Below are 18,973 nucleotides of genomic sequence, written 5' to 3' on the forward strand. Positions count from 1 at the left end.
AGATCAAATTCCTATTATACATAGTTTGGTGATAGCTGGTGAGTAGAGTGGGAGTTCCCTTAAAGTATACTGGGAAAAGGTTAGGAATGTTTGATTTTTATTTTCTTATGCTGGTTTATTACACATAGCAACCTTTTTGGCCTAAGTGATCAAGAATAAAAGTTAATTTGTGTATGAGCTATATGTTTTCAGAATAGTGAAAATACTGTGATTATAAATTGTGACCATTGGTAGTGATTTAGAGGCATGGTGTATAGTAACTTTTAAAGCAAGAAAAATAGCTCCTAGCATTTTTCATAATTTAAAGTATTCCCTTTATCACAAGAGGCTAGAAATGTACAAACAATATATGGATCAATAAGATATAGAAATATGCTTAGAATCACATTTTTCTTTCTGAAATGAACTTTAAGGATTGTCTGCTCCTTACTGGGATTGGTTTTAAAAGAATCCAGTGGCAGAGGTTAAGAGGCTTAAGTGAAATAATATTGGCCATATGTGGAAAAACCTTGAAGCTGAGTGATGGGTATATATTATTCTCCCCACTATTGTATTATGTGAAAATAGTTCAATAATTAAAGAAAGTTTAAAGCAATGGGGAGGGGATCATCTTGACCTAATAAGTTATGGAACTATTTCTTGATGATGGTCTAAGATTTCTAATATCCAGAGATTAAAGACTGAAAACTTGAAAACATGTATAGTAGCAATTATTATCTAACTAAAACTTAAAAGAATAAATATATTTATTTTTTCTTCTCTGATGATAGCTGGAAAGGCATTTGTCATTTTTCTGGGGTCTGAAAAATAACAAATTTTATATTAAATAAAATAATTCATTCTTTCATCATCTACAAAAACCCATTAGAATTTATCCCTTAAACTACATGTAATTGAAGCTTTCCTAGATGATCAATGTTGAAGGGGGGAATGGCCTTTCATTCTTTCTTTCCTTCTTCCTTTCTAGCACACTTTATTTTACCTTCTCTGAGTACTTAATACACAGGTAAAATTCTTGGTAAATAAATAATCATCCCCTAAAGCTAAGCAATTTAAAATGCATTTGTGAAAGGTTTTGGATCATCATTTATGGTAATGGAGTGTGAACAAACAAATTAATTCAAAGTATGAGGGGAAAATCTGGTTTCAGGCAGCAATCATAAAACTTTGAGTCTTTGAGACTGTGGTCTCAAGAACATACACCAGCCAGGAGCCTGCCAGCCACTGTTATAGCTCACAGCCATCAAGTCTCCACAAACCCTCGACCCAAAGTCTTGTTCAGTCCTTTGATGATAAGTTGCTTTATAATTGCTGTTTGGGCTTACAAAGGAGGCATTAAAGAGTGAAATCAAGTTTGCTTTGCCATGTTAGAAGAGGAAGATGGCAAACAGAAAAATGATTTTGCCTTAGAGTAAACTACTTCAAAGTAAGATTTTCAGAAAGCCCATTGGATTTATCCTCATTGGCAGTATCCAGGAGAGGTTAAGAAACTTGCTGGAGGACATACCCTGAATTAATTGCATGGCTAAAACTGGATTCCAAGTCTCCCAGTTTGTATGTTGTAGTGATTTTTCAGCTCCCACTTGAGAGTATGCAATGGAAATGGATTTTGTACTTACAAATTTCCTATCAGACCTTTATAGTCAACAGATGAAATACGTATTTGAGGGATTTTTCCCCCTCTATGGAATAAGTACATTTAAAACTGAAACTATGGGAAGTTGAACATATTTACCTAAGGGAGAGATGGGCATCCTACACTGACTCTCTTTATAATAATTTATAAAATCATATCCTTACTAATATCCATATATGATAATTTCCTGATATGCCCTCATAGAATATTATTTTTGCTTCATATTGTGATGTCCTGGTGATAAACTGAAAAACTATTAAAATGTGACCAGAGGGCATCCATCGGATAGAAATGTTCATTTAAGGAGAAACTTAAAATATCCCATTCATCTTTTAGCCAATTCCTCAATATCTTTTTTATAATCACTAGTATTCTCATTAATGCAAACCTAAGAGTCACATTTACCATTGGAGTTCAGCAGAAAGCAGAGTAATTTCCTGGACCAAACCTTCAAGTTCAGGTGCAATAAAAAAATATGGGTTTACTCCCTGGTCATTAAAAAGCAAGTGACTAAGGTTCTATCTCATGGGATTCCCCTTTAACCAGGAAAAGGAAACTGCCTTCTCCATGAATGAGTGTCTACTAATGGTCTGGCCATGGGATCTGGATTAACTAGAATATTGACAATTTAAAAATTTTTCTCAAGTTATGTAAAATAAATGATTCTCTTAACCAAATAATCTCTTCAACATTCTTGGACATTTTAACACATCCCCTAACTCTTTCCTCTTACTGATTTTGTAGTTATGGAAAATGAAAGCTACACTTGACCCAGTCAGCTGCCTGATGAGTGTACAATCCTTTTGGAGAAAAATAGAATTTTTAATTACCTGGAGAATGTCAAATGTTTCGTCCATCTGTAATTGACTATATTGTATAGACAAGTGTGATTCAATATGGTGGCCCAGCCCATGTGGCTATTGAGCATTTGAAACTTGGTTAGTACAAAGTGAGATGTACTATCAGTATAAAATACACACTGGATTGCAAAGACATAGAATGAAAAAAATGTAAAATATCTCATTAATATTTTTATATTGATATATATGTTGAAATGGTAGTATTTTATATGGATATATTGACATATTTTTAAAACAATCTGTGATTCGGGTCCCTTCTACAAAGTGGGATGCCACTGCTGTGAATATTACATTGAGAATATTAGAAATATGTTATTCTACAAAAACTAAATATATTTTTTAAATTTAATGGTCCATATTGTACCCAAGTTATTTCACTAATTCCTTTTTGCTTTTTTAAAAGTAGCTACAGGAAATTTTTGAGTTACATACATGACTTGGCATTTGTGGCTAGTATAAATCACCAGTTTCTGCCCTGCTAGTTCAGCCTCAGTTTCTATGGACTTTGTTTGCCCATATCTTACATTGATAAGAATAGTGGATGTCAGCTTTCAACTATCTATGCCAATCAGAACTGAGGATGCTTAAAGATCAAGATATTCCTCAGGTAATTCAAAACTAAATTTTAACTGTTAATTCCAGTTTTCTTTCTCATTCAATATTTCTTCCCAGTATTGTCAGAAAATAATAAGATGATCTGGCTTCGGATTCATTCCCTTCCTCTCCCTTTTCTAATGCAGATTGCACAGAGGTAACAATGAGACATAGAACACCTAATAGAAAAGGAAGAGAGAAGAAAGAGAAGGCAAGAATGGAAAAAAACTAGGTCTTCTGCTCTTGAGTAGTAGAGATCTGGTGGCCTTCAAGTCCTCTTTATGGATTCAACACCCTTTATTGATGGCCTGCTGTATGGTAGGCCCTTGGATGCCACTGAGAAGTAACCCGAAGCACCAACTTCCCCCGATTCAGTTAACATACACTGACTCTTAGCACACTGCATCACATCGGTTACCCAAGTGTCACGCTAGTGTCATGGAACAGGTTTTATGGGAGAACAAAACTGGGAGAAATTCTTATTTACATACAAGAGTAGAAGAATATGCTGGGAAAGGAGAAAAGAAGTCCAAGTCACTTGGAGTAAACAGCCCAAAGTAGAATCAGCTTCCTGTGGGTGTGCTAAGGGTACACCAAAGCCTAAAGAAGCAAGAACCACGGGCACTGCAAGGGGAGGAGCTTTCATCATCCCCAGATAAAGTCATTATAATCAATGCTGAATATTTATTTCACACCAGTCCCATTTTAGGGGGGAAAATTGCCCTTGTCTAAGAGGCCTAATGAGCCAGTCAGCTACCAGGGCAAACATTATCTTATTCGAATGACTAGAATATATCTCTTTGTGTGTGTGGGTATCTGAAGTTTTATGTCAATGGTTTCGATTTGCCTTTGAAAGTTTTAGGGAACCATGTTTTGACCAAATCCTGTGTTTTTGCTCTCTGTAAAAATGCAGAATGTCGCAGTGGGCCCGGGTTCCGCCGACCGGGTTGCTAACCGTGATGGGATGCCTAGAGGTGAACAAGCTGAAAACGAGGGAGAGGAAGAGAAAGACGGGGCTGTGAAGTTTGGATGGGTGAAAGGTGTGCTGGTGAGAAAGCTCCTATGTTTATAAATGAAAACTTGGCCATTCAGTGTCTTGGTGAACTAACAAGGCCTGAACACCAGGGTTGCAGAGATGGCTGGGTTTGCTCCCTATTGCTTTTCACATCGTATTCAATGCTCCTTCAACCCACAGGTAAGATGCATGCTGAATATCTGGGGTGTCATGCTCTTCATTCGCCTCTCCTGGATTGTTGGAGAAGCTGGAATCGGTAAGCACATTTAATTTTCAATGTAAATTATGAACTCAGTAGGTGGCTTGTTTTCACAGTTAATGTTGACTGAGGTGAAGGTCACAGAAATCATCTGGACTTGGGCTCTCTAACTGTGCCTCTTTAGCAATGTCTGGCAGAGAGGAAAGCTGAAGCATTAGCTCCTGGGACACTGGAATTTTCCAGCTTGTTAACCGGACAGGTGCTCAAATGAATATTTCTATCCTTTCAGACTTTTAGGCATAGAGGTGAATAGAGACACATTCATTTTAAACAGTAGTACTCATATTTTGGTACACAACTGACATTTATCAGAATATCACCCTTAGGATTATTGGCAAAACTTCACTGAACAAAAATAACTTGTGGAAGAACTGGTGAAAATTGACCTAAGAAAATGCTGAATTGTTGAACATTTTCCTAATGGAAATAATTGTGTTACTTTCAGGTACCAGCAGTAAGAAAACAAAGGCAAATGAAGTATTGCCAGACAGAAGCTTAAAATAATAGATAAAATGACTAAGACAGTGTACATAACTATTGCAAATTTTTCTAAAAGGAAAATGGATGATGTTGAAATTATCTTGGGGGATTATTTCATGTTTTAAAATATTATATTCCACTTAAAGTATTGTATCCTGTGGCAAATCTTTTTTATTGAAAGCACATTATTAAAACTTACATGAAAAATTTATTTGAATTTTATCAAAGTTCCTGATTTAATGTGATAAAAATTAATGATGTTCTACCCCACATATGGAAACTACATTATAGATTCGCTTCTGGGGAAGACTTATAAATCATTAGCATCAAGAACATAGAGGTGTGGATGTGGTTTCAGATACTTCTCCAGAATGTGCCTCAATTCACATTCAAAAGGTGCTTGGTCATTATTTTTTGGCTTCACTCCTCAAACATATTCAGAATCACTAGAAGACTAACCCTGAAAAAAAAAGGGCCGAGTTGTAAATTGACCAGTTCCCATAGTTTTACCATGTTTCATGTTTGGCAACAGCTGAGTTCCTGACAAAGGGCTGCTTGCCAGCTTTATGATGCATATCCAATGAATACTTACAGCCGCAGGGTCCAAAATAAGTATATGCTGCTCCATGGAAAATCTGCATCTTAATATTGCCAAGTGTTTGCTCCAGGGTTTCATGCAAAATTAGGTTTTTAAGGGCAGTTTAGTAACTTATTGAGATCGTCAAGAAATATTACTTTGTTTTGGAGGTGTGAGTGTAGCCAAGGGCAAGAGTAATTCTTTTTTAATGCAACTTATTTAACATCCATGTGTTTAGGCAAAATTCTGAACCTTAATCAGATGATTTTACTTTACTCTTCACAATCAATCCAGCTTCATGCTTACTGTAAAACTGTAAAAAGCTGGAGAATCCTATCTTCCACTAAATTGTTCATTGTACTTTCAGATATCAGTAATGTGTTAATAAGGATCTTTTCTTTCAGTAGTCAAATCATACTTTAGAAGACAGTAGAGTTCTACCTAACTCAATGGGTGTCCAGTGAATGGTTTCCTTTGAATGGAGGTGTTTTTTTTTTTTTAATTCTCAGAAAATAGACTTCAGTGAGTCGTAGAAACTCATTACCACCCTTACTCAGTTTTACTGGCCTTTGCTGTGAACTTAAAGCTAAATGAGTTGATTAAGTCAACATCTGGGTCCCATTTGGGTTCCCTTTATTGGGAAACAAAAGAAACAAATACAAGTAGTTTCTTCTTGCTTTGGGGATAGTTTAGGTAAGAAATCTGAACGCACTTTCCAGCCCAGACCCTGGGAACAAAGGCCTAAGGAATAACAAAGCCAGGTGTGACAGTAACTACAGCTTTTGGGTAACAATTTTGGGGCCATTAGTTTTGGCTGTCTTGGCCCTGAAGCAAAGGGTAGAATGAGTCTATAATGCCATCTGGTTGCTCTTTTCAGTCTTGGAGACTTTGGCTGGGGCAGGGTCGTTTGGAATAAACATCAGGCAGTGAAGAAGGTTGTGAAAAGCAGGCAGAATGTGGAGCAAGTCATTTATACTCTGTGAGTTTTACTTTCTCATAGGAAAACTAGGGAGCTGGACTAATTGTTTCCCAATCAATTCTCCAAAGAAAAAGCTAAAGAACTTGCTGAATTGGCAGACCCAAATTGAGATAGACTGAGGGTAGTGCAAATAGCCTTCAGGGGTGTGTAAGAATTACCAGGGAAGTTAGGTTACATAACTGAAGAATCATGGGATCCACTTTGAAAGTTCCAAGCTCAGTAAGTCTGGGCATTTTTAATGCCACCCCAGGCATTTCCTGAAATAGGAGATTCAAGGACCACACTTTGAGAATACTATGAACTGATTGTGCTCTAAGATGCATTTTATATGGAGATTCTATGTTTGTCTGCGAGAGAGAAGCAAATCTTTTGCTATTTAACTGTCTAAAATTTTGTTCAAGGATTTCAGATGGTTTACAGAAATACATATAATGCAAAAGGATAAATTAAGATTGTTGGGGAAATAGAGGCAAAGGGAAAATAAACGTAGGGAAATAGTCAAGTGAGAATGGGCTTAATGTCCTGAAATCAAAGTCTATGGCTCTATAGAGTTGCTGGGATGAGCTAAACATTTGATATCAAACCGCTCAAAACAAAGTCAAGAGCAAAATAATGTGCGAAAGACAAGTCACCTTTTGCGATATAAGGACCTGAAGCCACCTTGTGACATAGAGGTGATGTTCACTGTAAGAATATAGTAATTTATCCTCCATTTGCCCCATGGTCCCAAGTACATAAGCCGGTAAGAATTATGCCTGGGGCTTGCCTGGGTTTACCCCGCCTTATCTCTAAACATCCCGACCCTCCCCCAAGGCAACAGGCGGAGAGGATCTGCCACAATAAAAGGCACAACGCTCTGCACCATGCTGCTGCCCTCTCTCTCTTTGTCTCTGTCTCTCTGTCCCCCTGCTCCCTCTCTCTCTCTTTTTCTCTCCCCCCTCCCTCTGGGGCAGCACTTTCTCTTTCAGATGATAAATCTCTTGCGTTGGGCCCGTGTCTCCTGAGTCGTTCTGGGTAAGGAGGGTCGCAGCGAGATACCCTTTCACTCACCACAGGATCCTGCAGTGTATGTGAGGAATTTGTTACACCAAACTTTTAAGAGTCTATAGAAGCCAAAGCAATTTAGTCCAAGTCGTGCCTACAGTTAGCCTCTTCCTACTGCACTTTAACCTGTAAAATAGTCTAGAGACTTCACTAGAGCCAGGATATAGCTGGGAACATCAAAAGAGCCAGGCTCCAGAACCTCCTTCCTGTTTCTGCTCTTACCTCCTTCCACTTCTCCTTCTAGGACCTGGCCAAGGAGATAGCAGCTTCTCTTGGCTGATTACTTTCTAATCATCCTTGGAACAAGAGAACCTGCCAACAGTAATTATGGAGCACCCACTTTCTATAGGGGAGCTTCCCAAAAAGGCACAGGCAAGAGCATGCTGGCTGGAGCCAGGCTGATTTCAGTGCCTGAGATGCTACACCTTCTCTCTGAATTCTGGGTTGACCTCCATTGAGAAGGGTATTGTAGGAGAGGCAAACTGTTTTAGGCTCATGGCTGGTGCCCTGTAGACCGACAAAAGACAGATTAACAGGAGAAAAACACAGAAGTTTATTAACACGTGCATCAGACAGACATGGGAAGACTCAGCAATGAGTAAGTTAAATAGTGTAGTTAGAACTTTCACTTGGATAGCATCTTAACGAGGGAACATTTTTAGAGAAGTGACAAGACAAAGGAGAAGGACTGAGTTTCTGTCTAGCACGGCAAACTGTGAGAAGGCAAATCTGTGGGAGAACGAGAGGAGGATGGGTCCAAAGTGGGATATGTAGGTTCCTCTGGTGCCATCTCGAGCTGATAAGGGTCTAGAATTGTCTCTAGTGATTAACCTCTGTCCTTTTGATATAAAGGGGGGGCATCTTTAGAAATTGATGTCCTGTTTTTAGGCTAATAGGAAGAGGTATCTTCTTTTTAGTTGCCTTCAGGTCAAAGCAACCTTTATGCTGAAGTGGCTATTCGGGAGTGGCAGCTTCTGTCGCCTTCAGTGTCCTCCTGACAGCGTGTTTCCTGAGGCCAAAAGCAACCTTGCCTGCCTCTGAATTCTGATTTACCACTTTCTCCCTTTCATAATCATTGACCTTCTGCACCATAGATCCTTGAGGGAAGTTTTTTCGTTTCATTTTATTTATTCCTTGCATTTGGCATGCTATCTAACACACAGCTGGATATATAATGGGCTTTTAATAAATAATAGCTATTTTGATTATTGTGGATATGATCAAAATCCAGTGAGACTGATTGTGCACTCTGTTCTATGCCTTATGCTAGCCACTTCACACATTCTTTCTAATTTCATTGCTATGTGTGGCTCAGGACATTAGTAACTTGCCAGAGGTCAGGCAGCTGATATGTGAAAATAGTCCAATATGATTCTAATTTACCTACCTACCAGATTAACAATTTGCTGTTTTGTATGTAATTTTCCACACTTACACAGCCAATGGAACATGAAAAGATAGTTACCTGGAAGGATGAACCTTTGCTCTCTAGCTACATAGTAGTCTGGAATTCTTTAGACCAATTATTAAATTTATATGTATCTAATCTAAAATTTCATTAAAAAATGGGTTCACATTAAATTTTGACCAGTCATCTTTGTTGAGTTGTGTGCAACTTAGCATTATATATATCAGCTCTTCAGTTTCTAGGATCTGCCCTACAATCGGCAGAAAACTTCACAGATGAGCATTTGCTCTGTGGTGAAATCCAAACCAACTTGCTGACTCAAATGAGGTCCTTTGGTGATTACCCTAGACTTGCTGGCTTTTATGTAAACGACCTAATGGGTTGATCCACTGTTTAATTGCCTTTATTTTTCCTCTCTCAACTGAGGTCTCGGTGTGATTATCATCGGCTTAGCCGTGACAGTGACTGGGATCACTGGTTTATCCACCTCTGCTATTGCCACAAATGGATATGTCAGAGGAGGTAATTAAACTTGTGACCCTCACAATCGTTTGTAAGGTAAAGGCAACGCAGGCTCAAATAGTTCACCGCTGACCTTTCTGGAGAATTTTCAAAGGTAATCCAAATTGGTTCCTTTTTTTTCCGTGCCAGGCAAGAGAGATCCAAGAAAAATGGGGAAGGATTTAACCTTTGTCAGACCCCCAGCTTTCTCATTCAGGTTCCTCTCAAGCAAGAGAGAAGGTCAGATATCATGTTTTCTCTTTTCACAGCCAAGGTAGTTTCTCTCCCCAGACACCAGCACAAGTCAACTTCTTTCCAGGGCTGCATTTTAGAGTGTGTTTACTTTTGGAAACCATTCTCCATCATAATGAGCAGTTCTTCGACTTAATCTACATGTGGGGCAAACCAGTTTCTCCTTAGCACAAAGGAACCCCACAGGGGCTCAAGGCTTGGACCTGAAAACTTAAATAAGGCTGCTAGTATAGTTTGCAGCAATAGGGAGTCCAAGGAAGAAAAATGAAATGCAATTATCTTCTGTCTTTCCTTGCTAACAGGTCTTGGAGTTCTCATAATTCTTCTTTCCACCATGGTAACTTCTATCACTGGGCTGTCCACTTCTGCCATAGCAACTAACGGGTTTGTTCGTGGAGGTAAACATTTTAAGATAACTAATGCTCTCAATCACTTACTACGGGTAGGCAAAAACTTTTTATGTCCTTATTTTTTGATGGGAACAAGGAAGGAGTCCAGTGCTCTTGAAGCGTGGCCAACCTGGATGCAGAAGGAAACATAAGGTGCTGTAAGTGTAGTCCTGGTTTGCTCCGGTCTGCAGCTGTGGTCTCCTTTCTAATGGACCTCTCAGGCACATCACAGGTCGTGGTTTCCAGAAGCTCAAGTTCCTTGGGTAAATATTTTATTTTTCAGGCTAGAGTGCATCCATCTTGCTGGTGAATCTTGGAAAATGATTCCTGCACATACCTCCAGTTTTAAAGTTTAGTACATTTCAGGTGCTCCCTAGACCTTCATGGGATCTTTTAGAACATTTCAGGTTTTTCATGGGGAGACTGAGCCTTCTGAGACAAGATTCAGGCAACTGCCTCCTGAGGTACTGGTGACTTCCTGAAGTACTGGAGCCAAACACCTTTCTTGGGGGATTTTGCAGGTCTGGGAGTCATCATCATTGGCCTGAGTGTGGTAGTGACAACACTCACAGGTATTTCTATGTCTGCTATTTGCACAAATGGAGTAGTAAGAGGAGGTAAGCCAATTTATTTACTTACAAGCTTTGGTTATGTAGTAATGTGTAGGGTTGGTTTAATGTTGGAAGTAAAATTTATATATTGATAATTAGTCCCCAAAGCCTTAAGACAAAACAAAATGACCTAAAATTTAAACAGTAAGACAAAGTTCTTTTCAACTAAAATTATAAAATCTTCAGAGAAGACTTCCGTGACCCATTTCCTGTGATTAAACAAGTTTATAAAGTAGAGAGTGACCAGGTGTCTTGAGAAAAGGCAGAGAGTATTTATAGTAAAATACAGGGTCTCTCTGGGCCACGGGCAAGCCCTGCCTGCTCTTCCCCATCTCCTCAGCGTGGCTTTTCTCTAGCACCTGGCACTTCCCGTTCCATAAACGCTCAGGGGCTGCCCCAGCACTGCGCTCCTAGTCAACAGGCATGAAATGATCCTTAAAAAAAAGAAAGAAAAGCAAGCAAACAAAACAAAGAGTTACTTTCAAACCATCTAGGAACAAGCAGGCCTAGGCAGAAAATGAGGTGGTTGACGTTTATCTTTGCTCCTCTAATTTTTTTTCCTCCCCCGCCCATTGTGCTTTGGCTCCTCGGGTCTCTACTTGGGCACCACATCCAGGTCTCCCTACCCAGGGCCTTGCAAAGCACCTCCTACCCACAACACACCTCCTCTCACCAGTTCTGCCTGCCTGTCTTTCATTTTAACTAAGTCTGAGTAACTGATTAGCCAATTCATTTAATGTGATCTAGACAAAGAAAAAATGGGCATTTGCCCCATCCAGGTAATAAGTTACATTTTTAGAGATGGCATTGACCCCTTAACCCAAAGGAGTTACTATAGTGGAGGAAATTCCTTTTCGGTAAAAGATAATTTTGTTTTGTTTTGAGATATGTTTGTCCAGGGTCATCCTCCTACCAATTCTATCCACCTCTAAAACTAGCTCAGTATAGAAAGTCATTAATGTACTATGGCGTGTGATAAGGTCTAGGCTTCTAGGTGGCTTTCAGTGACCTGCTTTCAGTGCTCTCGTGGGCACAGAACTACACAGTCATATACAGAACTACCTTTTCAATGTCCAGGGGAGAAGCAATTGTTCCAAGTCCTCCTTACCGATCTTCCCATTCAACTGCCCCACACACAAATGGATATTTGTCAACAATCGTGCTTTCTCAAGCTAAAAACAGAGAAAACCAAGCCTGGTTTATAGAGTGGAAAATACATAGCACTATGCAGATAACTTTTTTTAGCAACAAAAGTGTATGAGAAAATTACACCAGAAAGTTAGAGTAACAATGATAAACTTCATCCACTTCATTTTCTGCCTAGGCCACCTGTTCCTGGAAATTTCACATATAAGATTTTACTTCAGGTACATTATTGATTTGAACTCTCCAATGAATTCTTTTTAACACTGAGAATTTTTTTTATAAAGTTCACTGTATTCTCATTTTTAGCGTTTGTGTACAATCAGGTTTCAGTAAACTGAATTTTATTATCAGGATAGTTCTACTGTAAATTATATACGGAGTACCAGGAAAGGTGCAGTTACTCATTCGAGTGACACAAGATTTCTAAAATTGTTAGGAAATTGCAATATTTTAAGTAGCATAAAAATTATTCAAAATTATTTGGTCGCATAAACCAAATCCCAGTTTCTCAGAGTAAAACATGTCATTTCTTGTTTCAGGTGGGGCCTACTATCTTATTTCCAGAAGCTTGGGGCCCGAGTTCGGTGGGTCTATAGGCTTGATCTTTGCTTTTGCCAATGCAGTAGCTGTTGCTATGTATGTGGTGGGATTTGCTGAGACTGTGGTAGACCTTCTTAAGGTAATTACAAACTTTTCTTTTCTTTAGCCAAGCAAGAGAATTTGGTTTTGCATGGCACAAGGGCATATCATTATGGCAAGATGAGAGGAAAAAGATTTATTCTGCAGAATGTGGAAGTTGCATATCGTTGAAGAGCACTGGCTTGGCTTGGAATCCTGGCTCTCACAGTTACCAGCTGAGCGATTTTGCACCAGTTCCTTTATTCGTCTAACCCTGTTTTCCACATCTGTAATATGGGCTAATAACACGGTTCTACATATTTCATAGAAATACGGTATAGATAAAATGAAGTAACATACATGAAATACAGTATAAAATGTGAAACAAAAGATAAGTGATGAGTAGTATTATCAGCTGCAAGATTACTATTATGGTTATAGGTTTCCAAAAAGAAAGAAAGTTCAAACATTAGAATAACTCCCTGCAGAAAACTAAGAGTTTTCTAGTTCAGGTGCCCTGTCTAGATGGCATATATGTGGGCATGTACTCAGCTGGCATACAAACTAACTTCTAGTCCTCCCTTCACGTCTGTGACAGCACTCACTGAGTTCAGTTGGTAATTGTACCTCTATTTGAAAATCAGATGAATAAATGAGTGGATTATATAGTTCAGAAGCTATGCAATCTTCAAGAGAAGTGTTATCTTGTTGGTATAGTTTGTTCTTTAATTGAATAGCACTTACTTTTCAGTATTCATAGTGGAAACCACTCATTTTCATTCCTGTGGGATTCCCCTTGACACAAAAATAGCTACTCTTCCTTCTGAAACAAAATGTTATATATATCTGTACACATACTTTCACTTAGTGCTACCATAGCTTGAAAAGCTGTGAACAGAATGAAACTAAAATTGCCAACTCCTGCCCTTGGCTATCAAAGTATAGAAAAAAATAATTCTAGGTTCTTTATCTTCTCAAATTCATGAGCACTTCACTTTTCCATTATCCTGTGTGACCCCAGACATTAATGCTCAGTATATCTTCTTAGCATTAAACGGCACAGTGAGATATGCAGGCCAAAAAACTTCCATCTGTAACCACGTTAGTGAATTTTTTGTTCCAGGAGAGTGATTCAATGATGGTGGATCCAACCAATGACATCCGGATAATAGGCTCCATCACAGTGGTGATTCTTCTAGGAATTTCAGTAGCTGGCATGGAATGGGAAGCAAAGGTGAATTTCTCAAAATGATGTTCTCAACTACTGCTGGTCAGGTTCTGAACATATTGCAGGAATAGAAGTAATGCCATATTCAAAAAGAATTGCTGTGACCTCTCGCTGGTGGTACAAGTTGCAGGTTAGCACCTGGTGGGACACCAAGCCCCTCAGCCCAAGGTCCCGGCAGTCACGACACACGGCTCATGTGTCACAGGGTCAGGCCCGGGTTTTGTCCTTCTCTGTGCTTCATGACAGTGACAGAGCCGCCATGGCTGTTGCTATTTCACGCCCAAGCCCCTTATGATTGTGGCGATGGTACATGCTGGAAGCCTCTCGGTCACATCCCTGGCATCCCCTAGCTGGCTGCGGGTACTGAAGGCCCCCAAAGAAATGGCATGTGTATTGGGAGAAGATCAATAATAGAAGCAGAACCTATCATCTCCTCTGAAACCCAGTACATCAGCTGCAAATTTGAGGGCATGATAGGCCTGGAATTGGAGAACATCTAAATTTAACTAGTAGTAAAACAGTCAATACATTTCTGAATGCTGGGGAGCATGTCTTTTGCCTGCTTTGTAACTCTCTAGTGACTGGTGCAATTGAAACTGGCCCTATGTACATGGAGTTGCAGTAACTGGATCCCAAGTGTTCACCAGAAATAGAAAGATGGCCGAAGCCTCCCAGATACACAGGGCAGTAGAAAACATTCTTACATGGCATTTATCTGTGGGTTGTCCATTCACCCATTAAAGAAAAATTTATTAAGTGTTTATCATGTGCTGGGCATTCTACTAGGCACTGGATATTCAGTTGTGACCAAGAAAAAGCCCACAATCCCTGCCCTAATTGAGGATATGGTCTGTGGGGATATGAGTAATAATCAAGTAGATAAACAAGCAAATATAAAATGGTAGATTGTAAAAGTGCTATGAAGCAAATAAGTAGGGCACTGAGACAGAAAATTAAGGGGAACCTGCTTTCAATGACTTTATCCCCTGAGGGAGGCAATGTAGTTTCTTGACAGTAAAGGGTATAATTTAAAGCCCCAGCTCTGCTGTTAGGAAATTGCTGAACCTCTCTGTGACTCAGTTTCTTCATCTTTAAAATGATGATAATAACATTACTACTTCATATGGGTCCTAGTGGTATTATTTACCTGAAAGAATATTGATAAAGTTAAGTCTGCAATCTGTTACATTGCAAGCCCTCTGTGTTAGCTTATTTTCTTTCAAGAAAGGTTTCTCTGAGGAAGCAATTAAGACTTAAAGGATGAAAGGAAGAATATAGTTATGCAAAGAATGGAAAGAAGTGTGTTCCCTGCAGAGGGAACAGCATATGGGAATGCCTGGCCAATAAACACCTTAAAATGTAGGGGGCACTTAAGAAAAATGATTTGGCTTGTCAATGTGCAAATCTCCTGTGCTGGACACACGTTGACATCCCCACATCAAACACCAGGCCTCACGAGAATTCTAGGAATCATTCTGTTCTCACACTCCTTCTGCAGTTAGCACTGGGAAGGGGAGGAATCCACAGATGCTCTGCCTAAAAAGAAAGAACCTTTATAAACTTTTGGCTCCATTTATATCCCTGAGGACACTGCAGTAAGTTACCCACCTTGTACTTGTAATGTTCTTAAAATGTCACCTTCAAATGTCCAAACACATGCTCCTCCCATTGAAAATGTAAAACATCTACACACATGTCCAATGAGGGAGACTCACTAATATGCCATTCCATAAGGATGCACATATTACCTACTCTGGATAGTAGAGTCTTAGTGGGAATAATCAGAGCCTTTCCTCAGTGGACATATAACTTTTATAATTATGTAAAAATTTAAGTAAATTTAATTTGACTTCCTTTTGCTTGGCCATTCCAGGCTCAGGTGATTCTTCTGATCATTCTTCTCATTGCTATTGCAAACTTCTTCATCGGCACTGTCATTCCATCCAACAATGAGAAGAAGTCCAGAGGTTTCTTTAATTACCAAGGTGTGTCTAACAAATGAGCTGCTCTGCAGTGTGTGGTTCTCCATTGCCTGCCTTCGTCACCCTCCCTGGGAACCCCCACTCCAGCCTTGGAATCCTAATGTGATCCAGGGAAAAGCCTGGGGCTGGAGTCAGGAGACCCAGAGAGTCTCAACCCTAGATGGGTCACCTAACATGTTTGGGTCTCAAATTTTCCTACGAAATTGTGGTTGATAATAATGACTTGCTGAAGGGATTTCTAAGAAGCAAATAAGACAGTGGATATAAAAGTGTTTTGAAAACCTTAAAGCGCTGAACAGATGACTGTCACTGTCAAATAGTAGCAGGGCGTACATGCAAAGAGAACACAGCTCAGATAATTTGTTCAACCATTGAGAGCACTAATGTCAAGCCTGGTCATTTTTTTCCCCACTAGGCTTCTTTTGCATCTTGCTTTCCTGTAGCATCACCTAGTTAAGCATCACTGTCAGGTTGTCCAGCATAAAAGACTGTAGGAGTTACTTAGTGTGACAACCTATGATCAACATCACTGAGCATGAAATTTGACTTCTCTCCCCTATTCCATTACACCTATCCACACTGTCCCAGCTCTCCACAATAGCTTCAATCACTCCTGAGATTTAAAAAAAATTCCCTTCATTATTTACTCAGTTGTCAGTAATCATTTCCTTTTTATATTACATCACCTCGTTATTCCTGATTCTTTTTCTTTGCAGAGAACTTGGTCTTGTTTGCTATGCATGTTAAAAACCTTTTCCTTTCTATTCTTCCCTCCTCACAGCTCCTGCTCTATTTTTCTTGATGACTTCAATTTCCTTTCCTTTTTTTTTTTTTTGCATCACCCAGATTCTTTTGTTCACATTTTTCTTCCTTTCTTTTCCTTCTTCCTTTTCTTTTCTTTTTTTCTTCTAGATATTTTTCCTTTTAAGTAATTTGGTGCTATCCCACAGGATAGTATTATTTTATAACCAAGTCTCCTCACTGCATCATTCTCCTATATATGAGAAATTGATATAAGGATTTAAGACCCAGATTCTGGCAACAAGGGGTGGGAAGGTTAGAACATTAGCAGCAAAATTGTAAGATAGAGTCATCCACAGGTTTCTCCTATAATAATAAAAAAATTAAGCAATGTGTCGACTAAAGTGTTTATGCATGTGAGAATGTAGTTGTACGCACGTAGGGCAGTGTATGTGCGTGGTATGTTTGTGAGTGTGCCAGTGCGGTCATGAGAAAAATTCTCCATTTCCTTTTGCAATCTAGATTCAGGGAAGTCAGGAGGCCTTGGTCTCTGCTGGCATAAAAATTTGTCAGAGCTCTGTTCTAAAAAGTTCTAAAACTTTGCGATACATATTTCGACTCTTGGCAAGTATTAGCATGAGGCTCATGAGGAGGGCACCTGTATCTTCGAGTTTACGCCATTTAGAATATAGCACGCATTTACATGTTACATTTATAGAAGCTGAAGGTAACTTTATCTCCTATTCTGTGAAGAATGTCTACATGATAATTTCCTCATTATTTGTGTTGCAGCATCAATATTTGCAGAAAACTTTGGGCCCAGCTTCACAAAAGGTGAAGGCTTCTTCTCTGTCTTCGCAATTTTTTTCCCAGCAGCCACTGGCATTCTTGCTGGTGCCAACATCTCAGGAGATTTAGAGGTATGTTGTGTCCCTGCTGGTGTAGTCCTGGGAGGCGGGGGTGTAGCTGGTGGGTAGCACAACAGCTATAGAGAATGACAATGACCATATTTCTTTATAGATTTCAAAACTGTCAGATTTCTCCTAGGTTTCCTGGTTATTTAAAAGTTCTCTCTCTTAATGTCAAATATCAGTGCAAAACTATCCTGTTCCTGATAGTTCTTCCAAAAGTCTTATTCAGTGATGCCAGAAGGATAGACTAGATTGACAGTGTGTCACATTTCGAACAAAATGAATAGAATTCAGTGAAAAAGATACCAGAATGACCCTTTTTCTCTTAAACACATAATGAACAAGGATATAGAATGCTCAGGAAAAAACAAAAACAAAACAAGTCACTTTATTACCGAATCCTTATGTCATTAGATCCAGACATATATTCACTTATTTAAAAGGTATTTATTTAGCACTTCACTCATATTATTTTATGTTACATTCTGTGAGGACCATTGTGTTAGGATATTGGTTTGAATGTTTTATGAAAGACTAGTAACAGTGACAAGATAGAAATTTGTTTTTCTAATGAATAAAAATTTGAGGTCATAGGCTGTGCAGTGGAATAAGAAAAGTCTGCTCTGAAAGGCTGCCCAGGAGCCCAGATGAGCTCTTTTGTTCTACCCTTCCCTTGGGCTGTGCCCTCCCCTACAAGGTCCAAGACAGCTGATGACTTCCAAGATCACATTCCAGTCCATAGGAAGTAGAGGGCAAGCAGTTCCTGAACCTTACATGTATCACTTCTGCTGACACCCCACTGACCAGAATTTAGGCTCTGTGACTTTATCTAGTTGCAAAGAAGGCTGGAAAATATAGCCTTTAGTTGGGCAGCCATGTGCCCAGATAGAATTTTAGAGGATTCTAGTATTAAAAAGAGGAATGTAAGAATGGATATTAGGGGCACTGAGCAGTGACAAGAGATATTTGCAAGAGCCATCAAGAGATATGTATAGATGAAAACCATATGCACCATCCAGATGGATTGGAGGAGGGGATGAACAAACAATTAATTCAGGGATGGTTTCCTCAAGGAAATAACTTTTGAATATGAATTTAAAGCAAAGGCTAATTACTGACTATGGGTGAGAAACTGTAAGGATTTTCCAGGAGGACAAGGCACAAGAACGTCAGGCATGGGGAAACCGGGAACAGCATGGAATCTCTCATAGTTGAACCAGTAAAGTCCTGACAAGGCTAGATGACTTCATAAGGCAGGGGGAACAGCTGTCGGTGGGACCTGAGTAGAGGTGTTTGCCTTAGAATGTAACTCCGTGAAAGTAGGGAGTTTGCCTTTGGTATTTTCATTCATGTATCCTTGGAGTTTGGGTATTATCCCAAAACTAAATGTAGAAACGAAGGAGGTCAGATCAGTATGTAACATGATTAAATCTGTGTTTTAGAGGAAGCCTGCTAGTAGCTTATGAGGATGGATTATAGGTAGGTAGGGAGAAAGGAGGCAGAAACATCCGTTGGAGGGTATCACAGTAGTCTGGACAAGAGATGACATAAGCCTGAAGTAAGGCCACGGCAGGGGAACTGGATCAAAGGGGTAGCTTTTATTAGAGTTAGGAGAGGAAATGGAAAGGATGTTTTTTACTATGAACTGCGTAAGAAAACATTATACCTCACAACCAAGTGCACACAGAAAATGTTTGTCAGTTTTTAACTTTATTACAAATGATATCTTCTGATATTTTCAC

At 39.3% G+C, this 18,973-nt stretch overlaps 1 protein-coding gene across 5 annotated transcripts in view; it reads left to right on the forward strand.

Moving 5' to 3' along the window:
* SLC12A1 (solute carrier family 12 member 1) overlaps positions 1 to 18,973 on the forward strand; it is a 78,813-nt gene that overhangs the window by 6,600 nt on the left and 53,240 nt on the right. The window contains exons 3-10 of one of the 5 annotated variants that reach the window (XM_036924500.2): positions 4,004 to 4,138; positions 4,286 to 4,361; positions 9,279 to 9,374; positions 9,908 to 10,003; positions 12,291 to 12,430; positions 13,493 to 13,603; positions 15,471 to 15,582; positions 17,113 to 17,240. In XM_036924500.2, the coding sequence (XP_036780395.2) occupies positions 4,004 to 4,138; positions 4,286 to 4,361; positions 9,279 to 9,374; positions 9,908 to 10,003; positions 12,291 to 12,430; positions 13,493 to 13,603; positions 15,471 to 15,582; positions 17,113 to 17,240 (894 nt within the window). Of the gene's footprint in view, positions 1 to 4,003; positions 4,139 to 4,285; positions 4,362 to 9,278; positions 9,375 to 9,907; positions 10,004 to 10,515; positions 10,612 to 12,290; positions 12,431 to 13,492; positions 13,604 to 15,470; positions 15,583 to 17,112; positions 17,241 to 18,973 lie in introns of all 5 variants that reach the window. The other 4 variants (XM_036924504.2, XM_036924502.2, XM_036924503.2 and 1 more) reach the window with 4 other exon arrangements.

The sequence above is a fragment of the Manis pentadactyla genome, chromosome 11 (assembly GCF_030020395.1).
Source record: "Manis pentadactyla isolate mManPen7 chromosome 11, mManPen7.hap1, whole genome shotgun sequence".
Taxonomy (NCBI): domain Eukaryota; kingdom Metazoa; phylum Chordata; class Mammalia; order Pholidota; family Manidae; genus Manis; species Manis pentadactyla.